Raw genomic sequence first — 21,831 nt, 5'->3', positions numbered from 1 at the left:
GCCGGCCATGTGTTCTCTCTCTCTCTCTCTCTCTCTCTCTCTCTCTCTCCTTCCTTTTGTCTCTCTGTCCCTTTTTCCTTTTTTTCTTTCATCTCTCTCTCACTTTTTCTTTCTTTTTTCTTTTTTTCTTTTTTTCTTTTTTCTTTTTTTCTTTTTTTCTTTTTTCTTTTTTTCTTTTTTCTTTTTTTCTTTTTTTCTTTCTTTCTTTCTTTCTTTCTCTTTCTCTTTCTCTTTCTCTTTCTCTTTCTCTTTCTCTTTCTCTTTCTCTTTCTCTTTCTCTCTCTCTGTGAGTCTGTGTGTGTGTGTATGTATGTATCTGTCAGTAGTGGGTTTCAAAAATTTTTGGAACCTCTTCTGTAGGTGTGGCCTGTTTTCCGGGTCCACTGGTGGAACCTCTTCTAACCGGTTCAGTAGATTTGATGAACCGGTTCTACCGAACTGGTGCGAACTGGTAGGAACCCACCTCTGCTCCACACCCACTTGCACCCCCTTGCACCCAAGTGACCCTGAGGACACAGATATAAACCTCCAAGTGGCCTCAATGACTCTCTAGAAGGATGCAAATGACCAGCTGTCTGCAAGGAGGATGAATCCTTCCGTTCCCCACCATCCACTCAAAGCTGAAGAAGCTTCTTGGATGAGAAGTGAAATGCCTTCAAAGAAAAACCCAGAAAGTCCAGTTGCCTCTTGAAAAAAGCCTCTTTGTCAAAAGGCAACTTGGTTTGTCCTTGAAGACATTTCTCTTCTCATCCAAGAACCTTCTTCAGTTTTGACTGATCTTCAGAAGCTTCTTGGATGAGAAGCGAAACGTTTTCAACAAACAAAGGGAGTCCAGTTGCCTTTTGGAAAAGCACCTTCGGGAAAACAGTTCGTTTAGTGGCTGTTACAACAGTGCTGAAAAAAAGCGACTGATGACTGCTTTTCACACTTACGACCGTTGCAGCATCTCCATTGTCACATGAATAAAATTAGCTATAGTTATAGTTTATTAAACTCAGGGGTGGGTTTCAGGCGGTTCGCGGCGGTCCCTGCGAACCGGTTGGTCGGCGAACCCGGAAGTAAGTAACTTCTGGGAACGCCTAAGGATCCACCCGCCCGCCCGTGTTTCTTACCTGGTTTTGACGAGTTCTGCGCTTCCACGCATGCGCAGAACGCATACAGCGCCTGCGCGATCCTCCAGGAGCAGCTGGAGCATCGCACAGGCACTAGTACGCATGCGTGCACTGCGCACGTGCACGAGGACGCCACCGGCCCCGTTCCAATCGAACCGGTTGGAATGGGGCGAGAAACCCACCCCTGATTAAACTTGTATGCCGCCCTATTCCCAGGGGGACTCAGGGCGGCTAACAAACCAATAGAGAAGTGGGGGGCAATACAAAGAAAACAAACAAGACAGAAACAAAATACAAAAAACAAATTTAAAAAACTCCTCAACAGCCGCAACAATTCGAGTGGGGCTGGGAACTCATCACCCCCCGGCTTGCCTGAACAGCCAGGTCTTGAGGGCTTTGTGGAAAGCCTGAAGGGTGGTGAGGGTCCGAATCTCCACGGGGAGATCGTTCCAGAGGGCCGGAGCAGCCACAGAGAAGGCCCTCCCCCGGGTGGGGTGGTGGTGCTTGGCCACCGACTCATATTTGCGACGGTCGCAGTGTCCTTCTGACAAGCAAAGTCAGTGGGGAAGCCAAATTCATTTAACATCCATGTTTTTAACCGAACAACTTGAACCTGATTCACTTAACATCTGTAGCAAAAAAAATAAATGGGGCGAAACTGACTTATCTAGTGTCTCGCTTAGCAACATAAATTTTGGGCTCAATTGTGGTTGTAAGTCGAGGACTGCCTGTATTGAAAATTCCCTCCGCTGTTGTTTTTTTGTCGTAAATGCAGTGAAGACAGAGAGCTGTCCAAGAAAAGAATGCATGAATGATGACTCTCTTTTCCAGCTGGGCTCCGTATGCAGATCAGTATTAAGCAGTTTTGTTTTGAAATCTTAGTTTTCCTAAATTGTAATCCTCTAATCCGAGGAAGAATGTTCTAACGGCCAGCAAGGCGCCAAAAATTCAGCAGACCCTGAACATTTCTAGATATTTTTCCTTGGGAAAAATGTGGAGGTATTTGCTTATGTTCTTCTGAAGTTTCCTTTTCTGGGTTTTTCCCATATAGACCACAGCCTAGAACAGGGAGGGCTAACCTTTTGATCCTTGTGTGCTGAAATTGTCTTTGTGCCCACACTCCAGTGTTCTGACCCCCTCCTCTGTCCAGTAACAAATGCCGAGACAAGCTTAACTGGAATTTCACAGCACTTTAATTAACAAGAAGCATAAACCTCGGTGGCTGAAAGCCAAGCATAACAGACAGACAGGTCCTTGGCAGCTAACCAGTACAGGTAAGCCTTGGCAGCAATCCAGCCTGCCAAGCTCACAATAATGTTCTCCAACATTAGTTCCTGCGTTGACTTCTGCAAAAGGGCCGTGTGCACAAGCAGTCCTTTTATAGTCTGGAGAGGAGCCTAATGACCACCAGCTGAGTGCAATCACTTCCTGTAACTGCGCAACTGTTCCCGATGCTTATTAGCTCTTTGGTGCCGGACATCTAGGAACAACTCACTGCTGATGTCAGGCTCACACTCCCTTGTCTCCTCCCCACTGGTCCAAGGCTCAGGGGCCTCCTGGTGACCAACCAGCCTCTCTGTACCCTGCTCAGAGTCAGAACCCTGTCCAGGGTCCTCCACATCCTCCAGAGCCGACTCATAGGGCCCCTCGCTGTCAGAGTCTGGTGGCAGCTCCAACTGCTCCTGCTGGGCCACAATACCCCAGTGGTGGGTTCCGGATCCCATTCCAACCGGTACAATTGGAGCGGGCCAGGTGGCGTCCACATGGACATGCACAGCACGTGCGTACGTCTTACCGCCTCCGTGAGCCTCAGCGACGCTCCAGCTGCTCAGTGCAGCGTTGTGCAGGCGCTGTATGCGCCATGCGCCTGCACAGAAGCGCGGAAGCCTTAAAAGACAGGTAAGAACCTCGGGTGGGTGGGTGGGCCCTCCAGAGCACCGTACCGGAACAGTATCTGGTGCTCCGGGCAGACTCTGGTATGCCCATACCGGGGCGTACCACCTGCAACCCACCACTGCCACACCCACAATGCAATGCGCCCGCCTCCTGTGCATACGTGTGACCCCCCACTCACCCCGTTTTGAGCATAACAGGCCTCCCTGAAGCCTCCTGTGACCAAAAATGGGCCACGGAATGGGGGTGCCGCACCACTCTGCACCCCATTTTGGGCCTAGCAGGCCTCCCTAAAGCCTCAAATAAAAAGGGGGAAAGGAAGAAATCTGCAAACAGTTGCAGAAGGTAGAAAGGAAAAGTAATCAGCTGTTTTCCTCTTCCATTTTAAGTCCAGTAATAGTACTCGTCCAGTGGGGGGGGGTTGCAAATATTTTTACTACTGGTTCAGGTACGCTCTTGTACATGCGCAGAAGTGTCTGGGTGGGCGGGTGGGGCCTCCCGCCGCCACTACTACTGGTTTGGCTGAACCGGGCCGAAATCGGGAGAAACCCACCACTTGTAGGTCTTCTAGTCCAACGTGTCAAACTTGATTTCATTGAAGGCCACATCAGGATTGTGTTTGAACTGTGGGCGAGCTGGGGGACATGGCGTGGCCAAGATGGGCATTCCCGATGTGGTCGTAGCCAGCTTGGCATCATTCACTGAGGTTCCATTTTTGGCTGCGACAGCCTCCTGCAGCCCTCTGCCAGAGAAAATGTAGCCCCCCCATTCTGACACACGGATGTGCAGAAGACAGAGGAGAGGAGATTAGTGGAAATCTATGGGCCGGTCCTTGGGACGGAAGAGCCACCGCTGCTAGCGAAGCCCCACCCTAATTCTGTGGATAAGGGACAGGGGGTGGAGATGAATAGGTGTGGCAGACAACTGGAATGCCTAATAAAGGGAACGTTTTGTTATCTACAAAGGGCTTGTCATGTTTGGGACCCGGGTCAGAATATAAACAGCCCACTGGTTTCTCACCCCTGATCTGGACCCATGAGATTCTGGAGCACGACAGCTCCTCCCAAACCCATGAAATACCCATACTCCGAATTGTATCTTGGTAGGTTTCAGAAACCGTAGTGTGAAAACTGATCTGGCCTCACATCAATTTTGAGTGGGGGCACATCAGAACATAGACAGACGGACGTCATTGTGGGGGTAGCGCACAGATGGTACACTACCAGCGCTAAGTAAAGATAGGGAAGCCAATTAAAGCTTCGGCCTGCTCATTCTGGTTGCTAGGCAGATACATGGAACACCCATCTGTGCTTTCCTGGTTTCGGGTCCATAACAATATAGGTAGTCCTTGCTTTACGACCACCGCTGAGCCCAATCTTTCTGTTGTTCAGTGAGACAACCTTTCTTGCCTCCATTGTTAAGCAAATCCCTGCAGTTAATAAGTCAGTAGCAATAGTAATAGCACTTGACAGTTTTTCCCAGAATGCCATCATTCTGCTTAACAACTAATTCCCACAACACTGTGAATAATTTACTAAGAATGTATTACTACTATTCTTCTCTTCCTTCCTAGTATCTATCTCTTCCCACTTATGACTATAACCATGTTGCTTGTATCTTTACATATTTATATTGTTTTATTTGTTTCCTAGTACGATTTGATAGCTTATTTGTAACCTTGACTATCAACTGATATTCTATTCTATTCTATTCTATTCTATTCTATATGTACTGCTTCATAGCCCTTTACAGCCCGCTCTAAGCAGTTTGCAGAGTCAGCCTATTGTCCCCCAACAATCTGGGTCCTCATTTTAACCACCTAGGAAGGATGGAAGGCTGAGTCAACCTTGAGCTGGTCAGGATCGAACTGCTGGCAGTGGGCAGAGTCAGCCTGCAATACTCCATTCTAACCACTGCACCAGAGATAGATAGATAGATAGATAGATAGATAGATAGATAGATAGATAGATAGATAGATAGATAGACAGACAGACAGACAGACAGACAGACAGACAGACAGACAGACAGACAGACAGACAGATGGATAAAGAGAAAGAATATAGACGGATAGAGAAACAGATATACAATGATAGATAGATATTGTAGATAGACAGAAGATAGAGATAGAGGGACAGATGATAGCTTATAAACTTATATACCGCTTCACAGTGCTTTACAGCCCTCTCTATGCGGTTTACAGAGTCGGCCTCTTGCCCCACAACAATCTGGGTCCTCATTTTACCAACCCCGGAAGGATGGAAGGCTGAGTCAACCTTGAGCTGGTCAGGATCGAACTGCTGGCAGTGGGCAGAGTCAGCCTGCAATACTCCATTCTAACCACTGCATCAGAGATAGATGGATGGATGGATGGATGGATGGATGGATGGATGGATGGATGGATGGATAAAGAGAAAGAATATAGACAGATAGAGAAACAGATAGACAATGATAGATAGATATTGTAGATAGACAGAAGATAGAGATAGAGAGGCAGATGATAGCTAGCACTAGCACTAAGACTGGTATACTGCTTCACAGTCATTTGTGTTAGGGATGTAACCCTAGTCTTGGCTTGGCAATGTGAGCATAAGCCATGATTGTAACAAATGTACCTGTTACTTTAAATGCTAGAGAGATGTAATTGGATGCTATTGTTTTAAGCAGCCATATAAGGAAGTATGAACTAGTATGGAGTTCTCCCTGATGCTCCTGATTGTTCCTGATAGTTACTGATAGTTACTGACTATTACTTTATGTGCTTAGTAATTGGAGAGAGGACCGTGTATTGGATGGTGGCTAGTCTCTATGTTAGTTACCTGTCTGCATGGTGAATTGTGAGTTGAGCAACTGTAACTTCAACGTGTTGTAAATAGACTGTTTATATACTACAAGACTGCTTATAGTCTGATTTTGGAGACTATTTATCCTATTTTTGTTACGCAAGTAAAGCTATTCCTTGTTTTACCTTTGGTGGCTGTGAGTGGACTATTCAGCAGCTTATTCGTTACTAATTTCTGCTGCACAACTCTAGTCTCCTAACGGGGATAGACTTAACAATTTGCATCCTTTTAGAGCAGTGGGTCTCAACCTTCCTAATGCCGCGACCCTTTAATACAGTTCCTCATGTTGTGGTGACCCCCAACCAGTGGTGGGTTTCCAAAATTGTTCAAACCTACTCTGTGGGTGTGGCCTCCTTTGTGGGAGTGGCTTGCCGCCCATGTGACCGGATGGGAGTGGCTTGCCGCCCATGTGACCGGATATGAAGATGCTGACGACACTTGTCAGAACCACCTTAAATTACCTCACACACAGCACTGGCATGCATAAGAATAGGATGTAAACTTGGTTTTTAAAAGGCATCTTTGGTTTGCGTTAAAACAACTTCAACACACGCAATGTTCTGATTGCACCACAAACGCAGTCGTCATCCTTACCTTTCACAGAGGCACTGAGTTTTATAAATAGGAGCATGATAGTGTAGAGTAATCGTATCCAAGGACCAGTGGTGGGTTTCAAAAATTTTTGGAACCTCTTCTGTAGGTGTGGCCTGCTTTCCGGGTCCGCTGGTGGAACCTCTTGTAACCGGTTCGGTAGATTTGACGAACCGGTTCTACCGAATAGGTGCGAACTGGTAGGAACCCACCTCTGCCCCCAACCATAAAATTACTTTATGTTTTCCTTATTTATTTAAAAAAATATGTGTTTTCCGATGGTCTTAGGCGATCCCTGTGAAAGGGTCGTTCGACCCCCAAAGGGGTCCCAACCCACAGGTTGAGAACCACTGTTTTAGAGGGTCATTGAAGCACTTGGATCAGAGGTGGGTTCCTACGAGTTCGCACCTATTCGGTAGAACCGGTTCGTCAAATCTACCGAACCGGTTAGAAGAGGTTCCACCAGCGGACCCGGAAAGCAGGCCACACCTACAGAAGAGGTTCCAAAAACTTTTGAAACCCACCACTGACTTGGAGGTTTAACTTTGAATAGTGTGGGAGTAGGAATGAATTTCTGGGGGGGGGGGAAATCCAGATTACAGAAACCAGGAGCACCACTCAGGTGTCCTTGAGGGCCCAGACAACCCTCCCAAGTGGCCTCAACAACTTGCTAAAAGGATGCAAATGACCAGCTGTCTTGCAAGGAATATAAATCCTTCCATTCCCCACCATCCAGTCAGAACTGAAGAAGCTTCTTGGATGAGAAGTGAAATGTCTTCAAAAGAAAACAAAAACAAGGAAGTCCAGTTGCCTCCTGAAAAAACGTCATGGGGCAACCATGACCTGGAGGACTGAGAATCTCCACAGACTTTTGGCCCTAAGTCACTTTTGTCAGTGTAACTTTGGACGGTCACTAACTGAATTGTTGTAAAATGAGGACTAGCTGCAGTTAAATGTGTGGGTGTGGGTGTGGGTGGGTAGGGGCATCGCTGGATTGATGGATGGATAGTAGGGGTACTCATTATAAGGTGGAATGCATCAATCCCAGGGTTGCATTAAGATGTCAATCTCAATTGACAATGGAAAGAATTGCATAAGCCAAAACCCTTCCATCTCCATATTGATAAACACTGGTTGTCCTTTGCTTATTCATTTAGTAACCATTCGAAGTTACAACCCACAATCATGCTGTTGTTAAGTGAATCTGGCTTCCCCATTGACTTTGCTTGTGAAAAGGTCGCCAAAAAGTGATCTCGTGACTAGTGGTGGGATTCAAATAATTTAACAACCGGGTCCTCTGCCCTAATGACCAGCTGGGTAGGCATGGCTCGGTGGTCATGTGACTGGTTGGGCGTGGCCAACCCAACGTCACTCAGGTCGATGGGCGCTTCGCCTTAGCTGTTGCAATGTAGCAAGGGTTAACCGAAGAGGCAGTTTCTGTAAGCAGGGCAATAAAGATCAGGCTAGAAACAACACCAGAATGTTTCCTTCCTGCCTTCCTTACAGGATTAGCCCTGTAAAGTGGGGGGAAAACCAAAAGGAGATTTCTTCCAACAACCGGTTCTCCGAACTGCCTAGAAAGTTAACAGCCGGTTCTCCCGAATAGGTGCGAACTGGCTGAATCCCACCAGTGCTCGTGACCCCAGGAATCTGCAACCGTCATAAATAAATGCCAATTGCCAAGCATCTGAATTTTGATCATGTGACCATGGGGATGTTGCAAGTGTGAAAAACAGTCATAAGTCACCGCTTTCAGTGCTGCTGTAATTTTGAACAGTCACTAAATGAATGATTGTTAAGTTGAGGAGCACCTGTATCCTCATTTTCTTGGAGAGTACCTCCTTGCCACAAAACAGAAGAGAAGAGAATAACAGAGTTGGAAGGGACCTTGGAGGTCTTCTAGTCCAACCCCTTGCTCAGGCAGGAAACCATATACCACTTCAAACAAATGGTTGTCCAATTGCTTCTTGCAAACCTCCAGTGTTGGAGCATTCACAACTTCTGGAGGCAAATCCTGTTCCACTGATTAATTGTTCTAACTGTCAGGAAATTCCTCCGTATTTCTAGGTTGCTTCTCTCCTTGATTAGTTTCCACCCATTGCTTCTTGTCCTGCCCTCCGGTGCCTTGGAGAATAGCTTGACTCCCTCTTCTTTGTGGCAGCCCCTGAGATACTGGAAGACTGCTATCATGTCTCCCCTAGTCTTTCTTTTCGTTAAACTTGACCAGGTATCAGCAACCTTAAACATTCAAAGAGCCACAAAGGTCCTAATTGGAAGCCCCCCCCCTTCAATTCTGGAGCCAACCAAAAGTCCGCTTCCCCCACCATAGAGTCTCCTCCTAGCACGGCATCCTTTTCCCTCTACCTGTCCTAACCAAAAGCCCCATCAATTGTGGAGCTGACCAGCGACAGGGAGCCGCAGCAGAGGGATGAAAGAGCCACATGCGGCTCCAGAGCCGCAGGTTGCTGAGCCCTGAACTAGACATACCCAATTCCATCAACCGTTCTTTATACGTTTTAACCTTCAAGTCCCCTCATCGTCTGGGTTGTGTAGTTTCGCCTGCAGCTGGAATTCATTCAGTTGGTGGTTTTTCCTAGGTCACCGTGAAGAACTTGTCCACTCAAGAGGTTGCCACGTTTACCTACAGCGACTGGCTCTCCAAACAGTGGGGGGACAATCTGACCCTCGAGTGTGAGATTGCAGCGATGATCAACGATGAGCTGATGATTGAAGACACGACGTACGTCATTCAGGTGAAAACCAGCAATATCGGAGGTGCGTTCATATTGAAAATACCTGGGAACTGAAGACCCTCATGCACAATTCTATTGTCACCACGTTAGAGGTAGTCCTTGACTTACAGGACATTCGTTTAGTAGCCGGTCGAAGATACCACCGTACTGGGAAAAGTGACATGGCCGTTTTTCATATTTACAATCATTGTAGCATCCCCATCGTCACACAATCAAAATTTGGCCACTGGGAAACTGGTTCATATTTGTGACGGTCGCAGTGTCCCGGGGTCAGGTGATTCCCCTCTTGCGATCTTCTGACAAGCAAAGTCGAGGGGGGAGCTAGATTCACTTAACAACCATGTGACTAAACGAACAACTGCGGTGATTGGCTTAACAACAGTGGCAAGGAAGGTCGTAAAATGGGAAAAAACTGCCTTAACATTTGTCTCACTTAACAACAGAAATTTTGGACCTCAGTTGTGGTCCTAAGTCAAGGACTACCTGTTCTGATCTAGGCTTCCCCAGCAGCATGAAGCCGAGTCCTCATCCTGATAAACCCCTTTTATTTAATTGACAGTGAATTCCTCTCCAGCAAAGTCTTTCCTCCTCCACAGTCTTTCAAGATAGTTCCCAATTACCGACCTTTATCAGGCTTGGAGAGTAGCCAGGCCGATATCTTTCAGACTCCGCAATACTTGGCAAGAATGCAGGAATGAACTAATTGTCTCCTGCAAACTCCACTCCCCTTTCGCTCCTCTTTTATTCCCTATGGGAGGGGCCATTCACCATCCACCTGTGGCCTTACTCCCAAGTTGAGCCTTGTTCTTTAGCTGTTCCCTTCATCTGGCAGCTCTGCGCATGCACACACTGGGAACAGGCTCCAGCTGTCCTTCTGCCCCACTGCTGTCTAGCTCCGAAGGCCTTGGTCCTCTCTCTGCCTCCAATGAAGGGCCGTTATCCGAGCCTTCCCCAGCCTCCAGGACTGGCCCATGTTTCTTCCCAATGTCTTCACTGTCTGACTCTGCTGCCAGCTCTGCTGGCGGGCCACAACATTGCCCCCACCAACTGGGGTCCTCATTTTACCGACCCTTGTTCCTTAGCCGTTCCATTTGTCTGGCAACTCTGTGCATGCGCACACTGGGAACAGGCTCCAGCTGTTCCTCTGCCTCACTGATGTCCGACTCCGAAGGCAGCTGATAACTGTCAGACAGCTCTGGCCCCATCTCTGCCTTTGACGCAGAGCCCTCATCAGAGCCTTCCCCAGACTCCAGGACTGGCCCATGTTCCTCCCCAACCTCCTCCCTGTCTGGGTCTGCCACCAGCTTCACTGGCCCCTTGCAGGCCACAACACCGTGTATTAGCTTTAGAAGCAAAACCAGCATGATCTTTGGAAAATGGAAATAGCCCTGGAGAAATTTCTCAAAATGCTTTGGGGGCTTCTTAGATTTTATTCCGAGTCTTCGAATTTTGCTTGAGACAAAACCTGATATAAAACTAAGGATGTGTCAAGCTTTGGAGGAGATCTCAGTAGCTGAGAGAGACTGAAATTCTTCAGGGATTTTTCTCTTAAGTCCTCTGGATGGGTTGGAGGATATATTTTGCTCCAGCTCAAGTTGAAATATTGGCAGATATTAATCTCAAATATTGACAGTGCTTATCAAATGATGTAAAAATTGAAAGTCGTTGAAAAGGCCGAGATTCTCTCCTCAAGCATTAAATCCCCCACTTTTTCCTTGGGCTCTAGCTACTTTCAGCAAATGCATTTATAATGTTCCAGTTTTAGTTTAATGTTGTGCATTTATAATATTCCAGTTAGAATTACTTTCATTTTACATCCTGTAGGAATCCAGAAAGTTGCTTCATTTGGTCCTTAATTAACCATGTTCTGCAAACACAGCTTATAACTCCATTCATTCCTGATGCTTACTTAAGTTAAGCCATTGTTTTGCTAGCTGTACCCTACCTGCCCTATTTCTGAGCTCCTCGGAAACAAATGATCAGCTATTTCTGGAAATAGGAATGGGGGCTTTGTAATAATTTATGAAACTGTACAGTGTGGATTTGAAGTGAGGGAGAGGAGTAAGAGAAAGAGGAGGAGGAGAAGGAGGAGAAGAGGAAGAGGAGGAAGAGGAGAGGGGGAGGGGAGGAGAAGAAGAGGAGGAGGAAGAGAGGAAGAGGAGGAGGAGAGGAGGAGAAGAGGAGAGGAGGAGGAAGAAAAAGGAGGAGGAGGAAGAGAGGAAGAGGAGGAGGAGAGGAGGAGGAGAAGAGGAGAGGAGGAGGAGGAAGAAGGAGGAGGGGGAGGAGGACAGGAAGAGGAGAGGAAGAAGGAGAAGGAGAAGAAGAGGAGGGGGAGAAGAACAGAAGAAGAGGATGAGTAGGAGAGGAGGGGGAGGAGAGGAAGAAGGAGAAGGGGAGATGGAGGAGAAGGAGATGAGGGGGAGAGGAACAGAAGAAGAGGAGGAGGAGGAGAAGAAGAGGAGAAGAAGAGGAGAGGAAGAAGAAGGAGAAGGGGAGAAGGAGGAGAAGAAAAGGAGGAGGAGAGGAAGAAGGAGAAGGGGAGATGGAGGAGAAGAAGAGGAGGGGGAGAGGAACAGAAGAAGAGGAGGAGGAGGAGAGGAGGGGGAGGAGAAGAAGAGGAGAAGAGGAGGAGAAGAAGAGGAGAGGAAGAAGGAGAAGGGGAGAAGGAGGAGAAGAAAAGGAGGAGGAGAGGAGGAGGAGAGGAAGAAGGAGAAGGGGAGATGGAGGAGAAGAAGAGGAGGGGGCGAGGAACAGAAGAAGATGAGGAGGAGGAGAGGTGGGAAGGAGAAGAAGAGGAGAAGATGAGGAGAAGAAGAGGAGAGGAAGAAGAAGGAGAAGGGGAGAAGGCAGAGAAGAAAAGGAGAGGGGGAAGAAAGGAAGAAGGAGAAGGGGAGATGGAAGAGAAGGAGATGAGGGGGAGAGGAACAGAAGAAGAGGAGGAGGAGGAAAGGAGGTGGAAGAGAAGAAGAGGAGAAGAGGAGGAGAAGAAGAGGAGAGGAAGAAGAAGGAGAAGGGGAGAAGGAGGAGGAGAAGAAGAGGGGGAGCGGGAGGAGAAGAAGAGGAGGAGGAGAGGAGAAGAAGAAGAAGGAGAAGAAGAGGGGGAGAAGAAGGAGAGAAGGAGGAGGAGGAGGAGAGGTTTACTAGTTGGATGGGCCCGTAATAGCAGAGGATACGGTTGCCACCATCCTTTGTATTTCTGAAAGCGACTTCAGAGATGTTGCTGAGCCGCAGGGAAGAAAGAAATCAATAGGAAGAAGATAACTTAATTTTGATCTGCTGCCTTTGGACAGCAGCTTTTTCAGTTCCCCCTGTGCTGAAAGCTAATAGACTGGACAGATCTTGAACCAGGAGGAATAATGTCTGGTCTAAATTCACTTGTAGCTAGCAAGGCCCTCAGTCTGTTTCATGCAGGGTGGTCTCTGGAGTCTTCTTCTCTTTTTGAGACGTACTTGTCCGATCCACTGCTGAAATGTACAGAGTTGCCTACTTAACAGAGAAGAATTACATCAAAGGTCCAAAATGGGCAACTAGAGACGGTGCTTCAAACCCTTTGTGGATTCTACATTAAATGAGAATCCCATCCTATTAATTTCTGTCTATAGACTTGCAGCTCCCTCATCCAGCATGAACATCTCCTGATGCCCCCAAGATCCTTTTCCAAAAGTCAACTGGACTTCCTTGGTTTTTCCCCCCCTTCTTTGAAATGGTTTCGCTTCTCATCCAAGAAGCTTCATTTCAAGGAAAAATAACTAAGGACTTCCAGTTTGTCAGAGTTTGTTGCAGAAATCAAATCCAGAGGTAACTGATGCAGCAGGATTCATTAACTTCTCTTTATATACATATAACACACGAGACATATATACAATGCCAAGTGTCAGGGTTCCTAATAGCATCCAAAATTAAATCAGAGTCCGAGGCAAAGTATTCCTCAAAGTTCCAATTTATTAAGAGAGCCATGTTGGCACATCTGGGAAAACCCGAATCTGAAAGCTTCCCGGTTTTCCCCACCCAGTTGAAAGTTCAAGATCTTGCCCCCACCCCACCCACAAGTCCATCCATGGTCCAATCTCCCACTGCCATGCTGGCACCTTCCTCCCATCCAGTTCTGGTTGGGTACAGCAGTGCAGAGACAAAGGATGACCTTGGCTTTCTAGAAAGAATTTTGTTATGGCTACATCGCATCTCACTCTGTACAATCCCCCTTCCCATTTTCCCACAATAGAAAATGCATAGTAGAATAATAGAAAGTGTGGCAGGCCTGAGATCCACCAGAAAAGATGGCTGCAGGCCTGAAACTAAGAGTGGTTCTTCCAACGCGGTATAGAGGAGAGATTGGTTTCAGTTCCAGCAGCAGACTAGTTTCAGTTTCAGTTCTCAGAGCTTAGCACAGCTAAGCCACGCCCAGGCTCCTTACTGTCTCGGCACCCATTGCCCCACCTTGTTACTAAGCTCTATTCATTGGCTGACCTTGTTACTAAGCCCTATTCATTGGCTGACCTTGTTACCTTGTCTCTGCCAGTCATAAATTCTCTGACACAGTTGCCTTTTGAAAAAGCATCTTTGGGACAACCTGGATGATGGAGAAGCTCCATAGATGTCTTCTGAGGGCCGTTTCTCTTCTCACTGATTCCCTTGCAGGTGCTGGAACCGATGCCAATGTCTCCATGATTATTTGGGGAGAGAACGGGGACAGTGGGACCTTGGCTTTGAAGGAATCAAACAGGTCCAACAAGTTTGAAAAGAACCAGCTGGATGTCTTCTATTTTCCTGACATCTTCAGTCTCGGGGATCTCTGCAAAGTGCGGATCTGGCACGACAACAAAGGTAAAGTCCACAAGTTAGGGTACATTTTAAGGGACAGTCTCTCAAACAGAGGTGGTATTCAGCCAGTTCTGACAGGTTCTGGAGAACCGGTAGCGGAAATTTTGAGTAGTTCGGAGAACCGGCAAATAGGCTGGCCGCGCCCCTGCTGACTCCCAGCATCCCAGCTGATCTTCTTTTGTTGCCCTGAACAGGAGAACGGAGCTGAAAAGCAGGTTAGTGGGATGGGGAGGGAATGGGGATTTTGCAGTATCCTTCCCCTGCCACGCCCACAAAGCCACACCACGCCCACAAAGCCACGCCCACAGAACCAATAGCAAAAAACTTTGAATCCCACCACTGCTCTCAAAGCTTTGAGTTGTAGACCTCACAACTTCTTTAAAAACAGAGTGGGGACCTTATTAGATAGAGAGGAATAGTCAATTGAGCTTTCTTTGATTAAATGTAGTCCTCGCCTTACAACCATTCATTTAGTGACCGAAGTTACGATGACATTGAAAAAAAGCAACCGGTGACCGTTATTCGCACTCACAACCGTTGCAGCATCCCCGCAGTCATGTAATCAAAAATTCAGACACTTGGGAAGTGGTTCGTATTTATGACGGTTGCAGTGTCCTGAGGTCACATGATCACCATTTGCAACCTTCTCACAAGTGAAGTGAAAGGAGAAACCAGATTCACTTAACAACAGTCTGCTAACATAGCAACGGCAGCGATTCATTTAACAATGGTGGCAAGAAAAGGCGTGAAACAAGGAAGAACTCACTTAACAACTGTCTGGCTTAGTTAATGGAAATTTTGGGCTCAATTGTGGTCGAGGACTACCTGAAATTCAATTTTATTTATTTATTTATTTTTTAAATCCATTTTATTGTTGGATAATAACAATATTGTTTATTGTCCTTCCCACTTCTTTGTCTTGGAAGTGTTACACAAGTTCAAGGTTATGATCCATCCAAAATGATAAAACAACATATAGATCTAAAACCAGAAAGATTTTTGTTAGGTATATTACCAGAAAACTATAACAAAGGGACTACATATTTAATTATAGACATGTTGACAGCAGAGAGAATTGTATTTGCACAATACTGGAAAAATGAAGATATACCTAGAGATGAAAGTATAATTAGAAAAATATTAGATAGTGCAGATTAACATTAATTATAAGGAAGAAACAGAATATTTCCTAATGGTTGAACCCTTTTCTCAACGGTTGAAGAAAGATGGAAATTAGAAGATGAAAGATTAATAATATGTATATAAGAAAAGAATCTAACAACTTGTACTATATATATCAGTATTAGTACTATAGTTGTTGTTATTATCAATATTATTATTTTGATTACTAATATTAGCATTAAGGCGTATTATAAGTAAATGATGTAAGAGTTTTATCACAAAGAAGCAACTATTAGTATTTCAATTATGGTTGTTATTATGAACATTACTTTCACGAGCAGATTATTAACTTTGTGTGAACAAATGGATACGGACAATACACTGCTCATTAAGCATCTATGTAGCTTAAAGAAGGAAAAAATCTATAAATAAACAATATAAAAAAAGATTATGCTCCATCCAAACACAAATGATACTGTGATTTCTATTTTTTTTAAAAAAGCTTGTTTTCTCTAAAAGAAAGCACATGTACATTTAAAAAGGTAAAGGTTCCCCTTGCACATACTATGTGCTAATCGTTCCCGACTCTATGGGGCAGTGGTCATCTCCATTTCAAAGCTGAAGAGCCAGCGCTGTCCGAAGACGTCTCTGTGGTCACGTGGCCGGCATGACTAAAGGCCGAAGATGCACAGAACACTGTTACCGTCCCACCAAAAGTGGTCCTTATTTTTCTACTTGCATTTTTACATGCTTTCGAACTGCCAGGTTGGCAGAAGCTGGGACAAGTCACGGGAACTCACTCCGTTATGCGGCGCTTAGGGATTCAAACTGCCAAACTGCTGACCTTTCGGATCAACAAGCTCAGCGCCTTAGCCACTGAGCCACCGCTTCCCATGTACATTTAAGCGGTAGCTAACCAGAGAAAGCTCAAGCTCAAATACTTTGGCCACCCAATGGGAAGAGAGGACTCCTCAGAGAAGACCCCGGTCTTGGGGAAAGATGGAAGGCAGAAAGAGAAGGAGACGGCAGAGGATGTTGAGTTGGTTAGATGGGGGTCATTGGTGCAATGAACATGAAATTGAGCAGATTCCAGGAGGCAGGGAAAGATGGAGGGACGACGACTGGCATTCTGTGGTCCACAGGGTTGTGAAGAGTTAAACACAACTGTAGTGACTTAACAACAACTACCCAAGGCAACTGGACTTTCTGGTTTTTCTTGGAAGACGTTTCGCTTCTCATCCAAGAAGCGTCTTCAGCTCTGACTGGGTGATGGGGAACGGAGGGATTTCCATTCATCCAATCGGAGCTGAAGAAAGTCTTCTTGAAAAAAGCATCTTTGGGACAACCATGACCTGGATGACTGAGAATCTCCATAGACAGGGAGCAACTGGCTTAAGCAACTGGACTTTTCTGATTTTTTCTTCTTGAAGTTGTTTCGCTTCTCATCCAAGAAGCTTCTTCAACTCTGACCTTCAGCTTCTTAGATGAGAAGCGAAACATCTTCAAAGAAAAAGCCAGAAAGACCAGAAGAATAGTTTTATTAGGACATACCATACTGGCACAGATCTGGTGAAAACCGACTCTGAAGCTTCCCACGGTTTTTAACCTAATTAAAAGTAAACATTTTTCCCCTTTCCCCAAACAATCAGTCACACGGTCCAATCAGGGTGTCGTCCGGTTGCCAGGCAACATCACTCCTCCTCCCTCTGACCAGGTGTGAGAATGTCCTTGGTTCCCAAGAGAAAGTATTTTGCTTTGGCTACAAAACCCCAGCTGTCTGTATTATGCCCCTCCCTATCCCTCAGCTCCAGTGTGGCAACAGTGAAACTTCAAAATGGCTTCATTCAGGTCAGCTTCCAGGTTGACACTGAAGCAGCACTGAGTGACAGCTGTCTACCATCTGATTGAAGACTTTGAATGAAAAGTTGGCTTCTCTTGGGAATAGATTCTACCATCCAGCTCCTCATACCGTAACCCATTTTTTTTTTCTAATATTCAGTTGAAACCTTTTTTCTTGTGATCCATTGTTGTGTATCCTGCATTCAGGAGTGATAGATATCGGTTCTTGCACACACGTTACCTGTTATTCTGTCATTACCAATTCTTTCAAAGTCTTTTCAAATCAATCAATCAATCAATCAATCAATCAATCAATCAATCAATCGGAATAGACATTCTGTATCCCACAATGAGCATCTCTGCAGAGGTAGAAGGCCTGGCTCACATCCTATTTGATTGTTGCTTGTATAAAGGGATGAGAGACAGCTACCTTGGTCTATATACCAAACAGATTGAACCATTGGAATCCCCATATCAAAAAACACCTTACTTGATGTGCAGCCAGAACCTGAAAATAACATTTCACACAGCACAGTGTTTAAACAAAATGGTTCGGTTGAAATCTGCATCCGTGGGACTGATTGGGGTAAATTGTAAGGGTGACACCGAAATATAGTTTTATGCCATTTTATTCTATTGTACATATTTATGTATTAAATTCTATTGTATCGTATCCTATAACTATTGTATTTCACCCTACTCTTATTTTAAATTGCTTGTATGGGATTTTATTGGTGATACGTGTTTGAACCTTGTGCTTTGATATGGCCTATAGGCTAATCAATAAAGCTATAAATAAAATAAAAGATCAATCGGAATTGAGCTGGAAGGGACCTTGGAGGTCTCCTAGTCCAGCCCGCTGCTCAGGCAGGACACCCTATTACCCTTTTAGACAAGTGGATGTCCAATCTCCTTTTAAAAACCTTCAGTGTTGGAGCACCTACAACTTCTGAAGTCGTTCCACCGCCTAATTATTCTCACTCTCGGGAAGTTTCTCCTTAATTCCATGTTGCTTCTCTCTCCTTGATTAGTTTCCATCCATTGTTTCTTGTCTTCCCTTCTGGTGCTTTGGAAAATAGGATGACCTTCTCTTCTTTGTGGCAGTCCCTCAAGGATACTGCTATGTTACCCCCTACTCCTTCTTTTCTCTAGACTAACTATTCCGAATTCTTGCAACCATTCTTCGTACACTTTAGTCTCCATGCCCTTAATTTCATAGGACTTTTTTTTTTAAAGGGCCCTGGCTGTCTCTATTATCCTTTTGTGAACCTAATCTAGTTTTTCTGGCACCCAGAGTGGGACACAGCAGGAAAAAACAGTTTTAAAAAAGGGGGAGGGGGAGGAAGTATTCCTTCCTGTACTTTGCAAATTATGTTTCCGTTGAAGCCTAAAACTGCATTTCCTTCTTCACCATATGGCTCTTTTTTTTTAAAAGAAAAAAAAAATCTGTAAATAATTATCTTTTCAGCCTCTTTTTCACAAGTATTTTTGCCCAGCCAGAAATCCCTTCACTCCATACCTAAGCATTTGTCGTCCTTTTCTAAAATGAAGCATTTTGCATTTTGTCTCTGGTAAATTTAATCCTGTTGTTATTGTCCCTTCTGTTCTCCAGGGATGGATTTCAGTGTTCCAAGGCATTTGATCTCCCTCCCCAATTGGGTGCCATCTACAGATTTGATGAGCGCGTCCTCCGCCTTCTCATTCACTTCATTAATCAAAAGATTAAAAAGTTCAGGATCCAGAACTGAGCCCTGTGGCCGTGTTCACTTGCTGAGCAGACCCTGAGTACAATAATTAAGCTAGCTAGCTAGCCCTTAATTGCCATTCCATGTAGACCTCACAAGAGCTGCTGTCAAGCCAACATCTGTCTATGTGTTGAACAGGATTCCTGCTTTCACTCTACCTATGCCTAATTATAACAGAATAAAAGAGCAGAAGGGGACCTTGGAGGTCTCCTAGTCCAACCCCGTGCTCAAGCAGGAGACTCTAAACCTGTGATGGTGAACCTATGGCACGCGTGCCACAGGTAGCACGTGGAGCCATTTGTTAGGGCACGTGAGGTGCTGCCCTGTCAGCTCCAGCGCGCATGCGTGCACTAGCCAGCTGACTTCAGCCTTCTTTTTTGGCCGTTTTTCACCCTCCGGAGGCTTCCCTGAAGAAATGGGAGCAGACTTCCGATTTGTGTGTTGGGCTGTTTTTAGCGTTCCGGAGGCTTCAGGGAAGCCTCTTGAAGGCTCCAGAGGGTGAAAAATGACTGGTTTGCCTGTAGGGCTATTTTTCACTCTCTGGAGGCTTCAGGAGGCTTCCCTGAAGCTTCCGGAGGCTTCCCTGAAGCTTCCGGAGCATAAAAAATGGCCCTATGGGCAAACTGGAAGTCACTTCTGGGTTGTTACTTCCGGAAGCCACTTCCAGGTTGTCACTTTCGGAAGTCACGTTCAGGTTTTTATTTCTGGGAAGTCACTTCCACATTTTCACTTCCGGGAAGTCACTTCCAGGTTGTCACTTCCGGAAGTCACTTTCAGGTTTTCACTTCTGAGAAGCCACTTCCAGGTTGTCACTTCTGGGAAGTCAGTTCCAGGTTGTTACTTTCGGAAGTCAGTTCCAGGTTGTCACTTCCGGAAGTCACTTCCAGGTTGTCACTTCTGGAAGTCACTTCCAGGTTGTCACTTGCGGAAGTCACTTTCAGGTTGTCACTTCTGAGAAGCCACTTCCAGGTTGTCACTTCCGGGAAGTCACTTCCATGTTGTCACTTGCGGAAGTCACTTCCATGTTGTCACTTGCGGAAGTCACTTTCAGGTTGTCACTTCTGAGAAGCCACTTCCAGGTTGTCACTTCCGGGAAGTCAGTTCCATGTTGTCACTTGCGGAAGTCACTTTCAGGTTGTCACTTCTGAGAAGCCACTTCCAGGTTGTCACTTCCGGGAAGTCACTTCCATGTTGTCACTTGCGGAAGTCACTTTCAGGTTGTCACTTCTGAGAAGCCACTTCCAGGTTGTCACTTCCGGGAAGTCACTTCCATGTTGTCACTTGCGGAAGTCACTTTCAGGTTGTCACTTCTGAGAAGCCACTTCCAGGTTGTCACTTCCGGGAAGTCACTTCCATGTTGTCACTTGCGGAAGTCACTTTCAGGTTGTCACTTCTGAGAAGCCACTTCCAGGTTGTCACTTCTGGGAAGTCAGTTCCAGGTTGTTACTTTCGGAAGTCAGTTCCAGGTTGTCACTTCCGGAAGTCACTTCCAGGTTGTCACTTCTGGAAGTCACTTCCAGGTTGTCACTTGCGGAAGTCACTTTCAGGTTGTCACTTCTGAGAAGCCACTTCCAGGTTGTCACTTCCGGGAAGTCACTTCCATGTTGTCACTTGCGGAAGTCACTTTCAGGTTGTCACTTCTGAGAAGCCACTTCCAGGTTGTCACTTCCGGGAAGTCACTTCCATGTTGTCACTTGCGGAAGTCACTTTCAGGTTGTCACTTCCGGAAGTCACTTCCAGGTTGTCACTTCTGGGAAGTCACTTCCAGGTTGTCACTTCCGGAAGTCACTTCCAGGTTTTCACTTCCGGAAGTCACTTCCAGGTTGTCACTTCTGAGAAGCCACTTCCAGGTTGTCACTTCCGGGAAGTCACTTTCAAGTTGTCACTTCCGGAAGTCACTTCTAGTCACTTCTGGGAAGTTACTTTCAGGTTTTCACTTCTGAGAAGCCACTTCCAGGTTGTCACTTCCGGGAAGTCACTTCCAGGTTGTCACTTGCGGAAGTCACTTTCAGGTTGTCACTTCCGAAAATCACTTCTAAGTTGTCACTTCTGGGAAGTTACTTCCAGGTTGCCCTTAGGGCTGTTTTTTGCCCTCCGGAGCCTTCAGGGAGGCCTCTGGAGGGCCTCCGGGAGGGGGGCTCGGGGAGGCTGTTTTCCCCCTCCCCAGGCTCCTAGAAAGCCTCTGGAGCCTGGGAATGGTGAGAAACAGGTCCATTGCACATCAAAAGCAGGGGGAGGGTGGGGGTCGTGCACACATAGCATTATGGGTGTGGGCACTCCCACTCACGACCCCTCTGCGCTTCCCCTGCTTTTGGCACGTGATGGGGAAAAGGTTAGTCATCACTGCTCTAAACCATTTAGGTCCCATCCCTTCTTAAAGGCCTCCAGAGATGGAGCACCTACAATTTCTGGAGGCAAGTCGTTCCATTGGTTAATTGTTTTCCTTGTCAGACAATTTCTCCTTGGTTCTAGGCTGGTTCTCTCCTTGACTATCACACACTAGATACAGTCGTATAACAGCCTTAGCCTAGTTCCTGAATTATTATTGTTGTTGTTTTTGTTCAGTTGCTAAGTCGCGTCTGATTCTTTGTGGCCTCATGGACCACAGCATACCAGACCCTCTGTCCTCCTGAGCTTGCCCAAATTCACGTTCTTTGCATCAATGACACCATTTAACCATCTCATCCTCTGCTGTCCCCTTCTCCTTTGGCCTTCCATCTTTCCCAACATCATCATTTCCCTTCTCCATGGAGTCCCCTCTTCTCATTCGGTGGCCAAATTATTTGAGCTTCAGCTTCAGGATCTCTCCTTCCAAAGGACAGTCAGGGTTGATTTCCTTTAGGGTCGACGGATTGGATCTCCTTGCAATCCAAGGGTCTTTACAGTGTTCTGACGGATGCCCTAATTAAATCATGAGCCTCGAGCCAAGCTTCAAAAGAAATCCAGTTATTTATTAGGAGCAACATGTTGGCACATACCCAAGTGAAGCCAACTCTGACCCCACATAATTTACGGCCCAATTATGACCCTGTTTCCCCCCTCCCCCTATGGTGTGTCAAAAATCACATTCTCCAACGAAGCACTTTCACTTTGACGGGTAACCGGGGAGACAGCC

The 21,831-nt window shown here is 46.1% G+C and overlaps 1 protein-coding gene across 1 annotated transcript in view; it reads left to right on the top strand.

Moving 5' to 3' along the window:
• LOC106549013 (lipoxygenase homology PLAT domains 1) overlaps positions 1-21,831 on the top strand; it is a 99,128-nt gene that overhangs the window by 61,753 nt on the left and 15,544 nt on the right. Inside the window, exons 11-12 of the mRNA XM_087715348.1 lie at positions 9,034-9,211; positions 13,828-14,013. Of these exons, the coding sequence (XP_087571474.1) occupies positions 9,034-9,211; positions 13,828-14,013 (364 nt within the window). The remainder of the gene's footprint in view (positions 1-9,033; positions 9,212-13,827; positions 14,014-21,831) is intronic.

This window comes from Thamnophis sirtalis, unplaced genomic scaffold, assembly GCF_051295495.1.
Source record: "Thamnophis sirtalis isolate CommonGarterSnake01/CBP01778 unplaced genomic scaffold, rThaSir2_p1.2 scaffold_5, whole genome shotgun sequence".
NCBI classification, from domain to species: Eukaryota; Metazoa; Chordata; class Lepidosauria; order Squamata; family Natricidae; genus Thamnophis; species Thamnophis sirtalis.
Note: the sequence above shows the minus strand (reverse complement) of the source record. Positions and strands in the feature narration are given on the sequence as shown.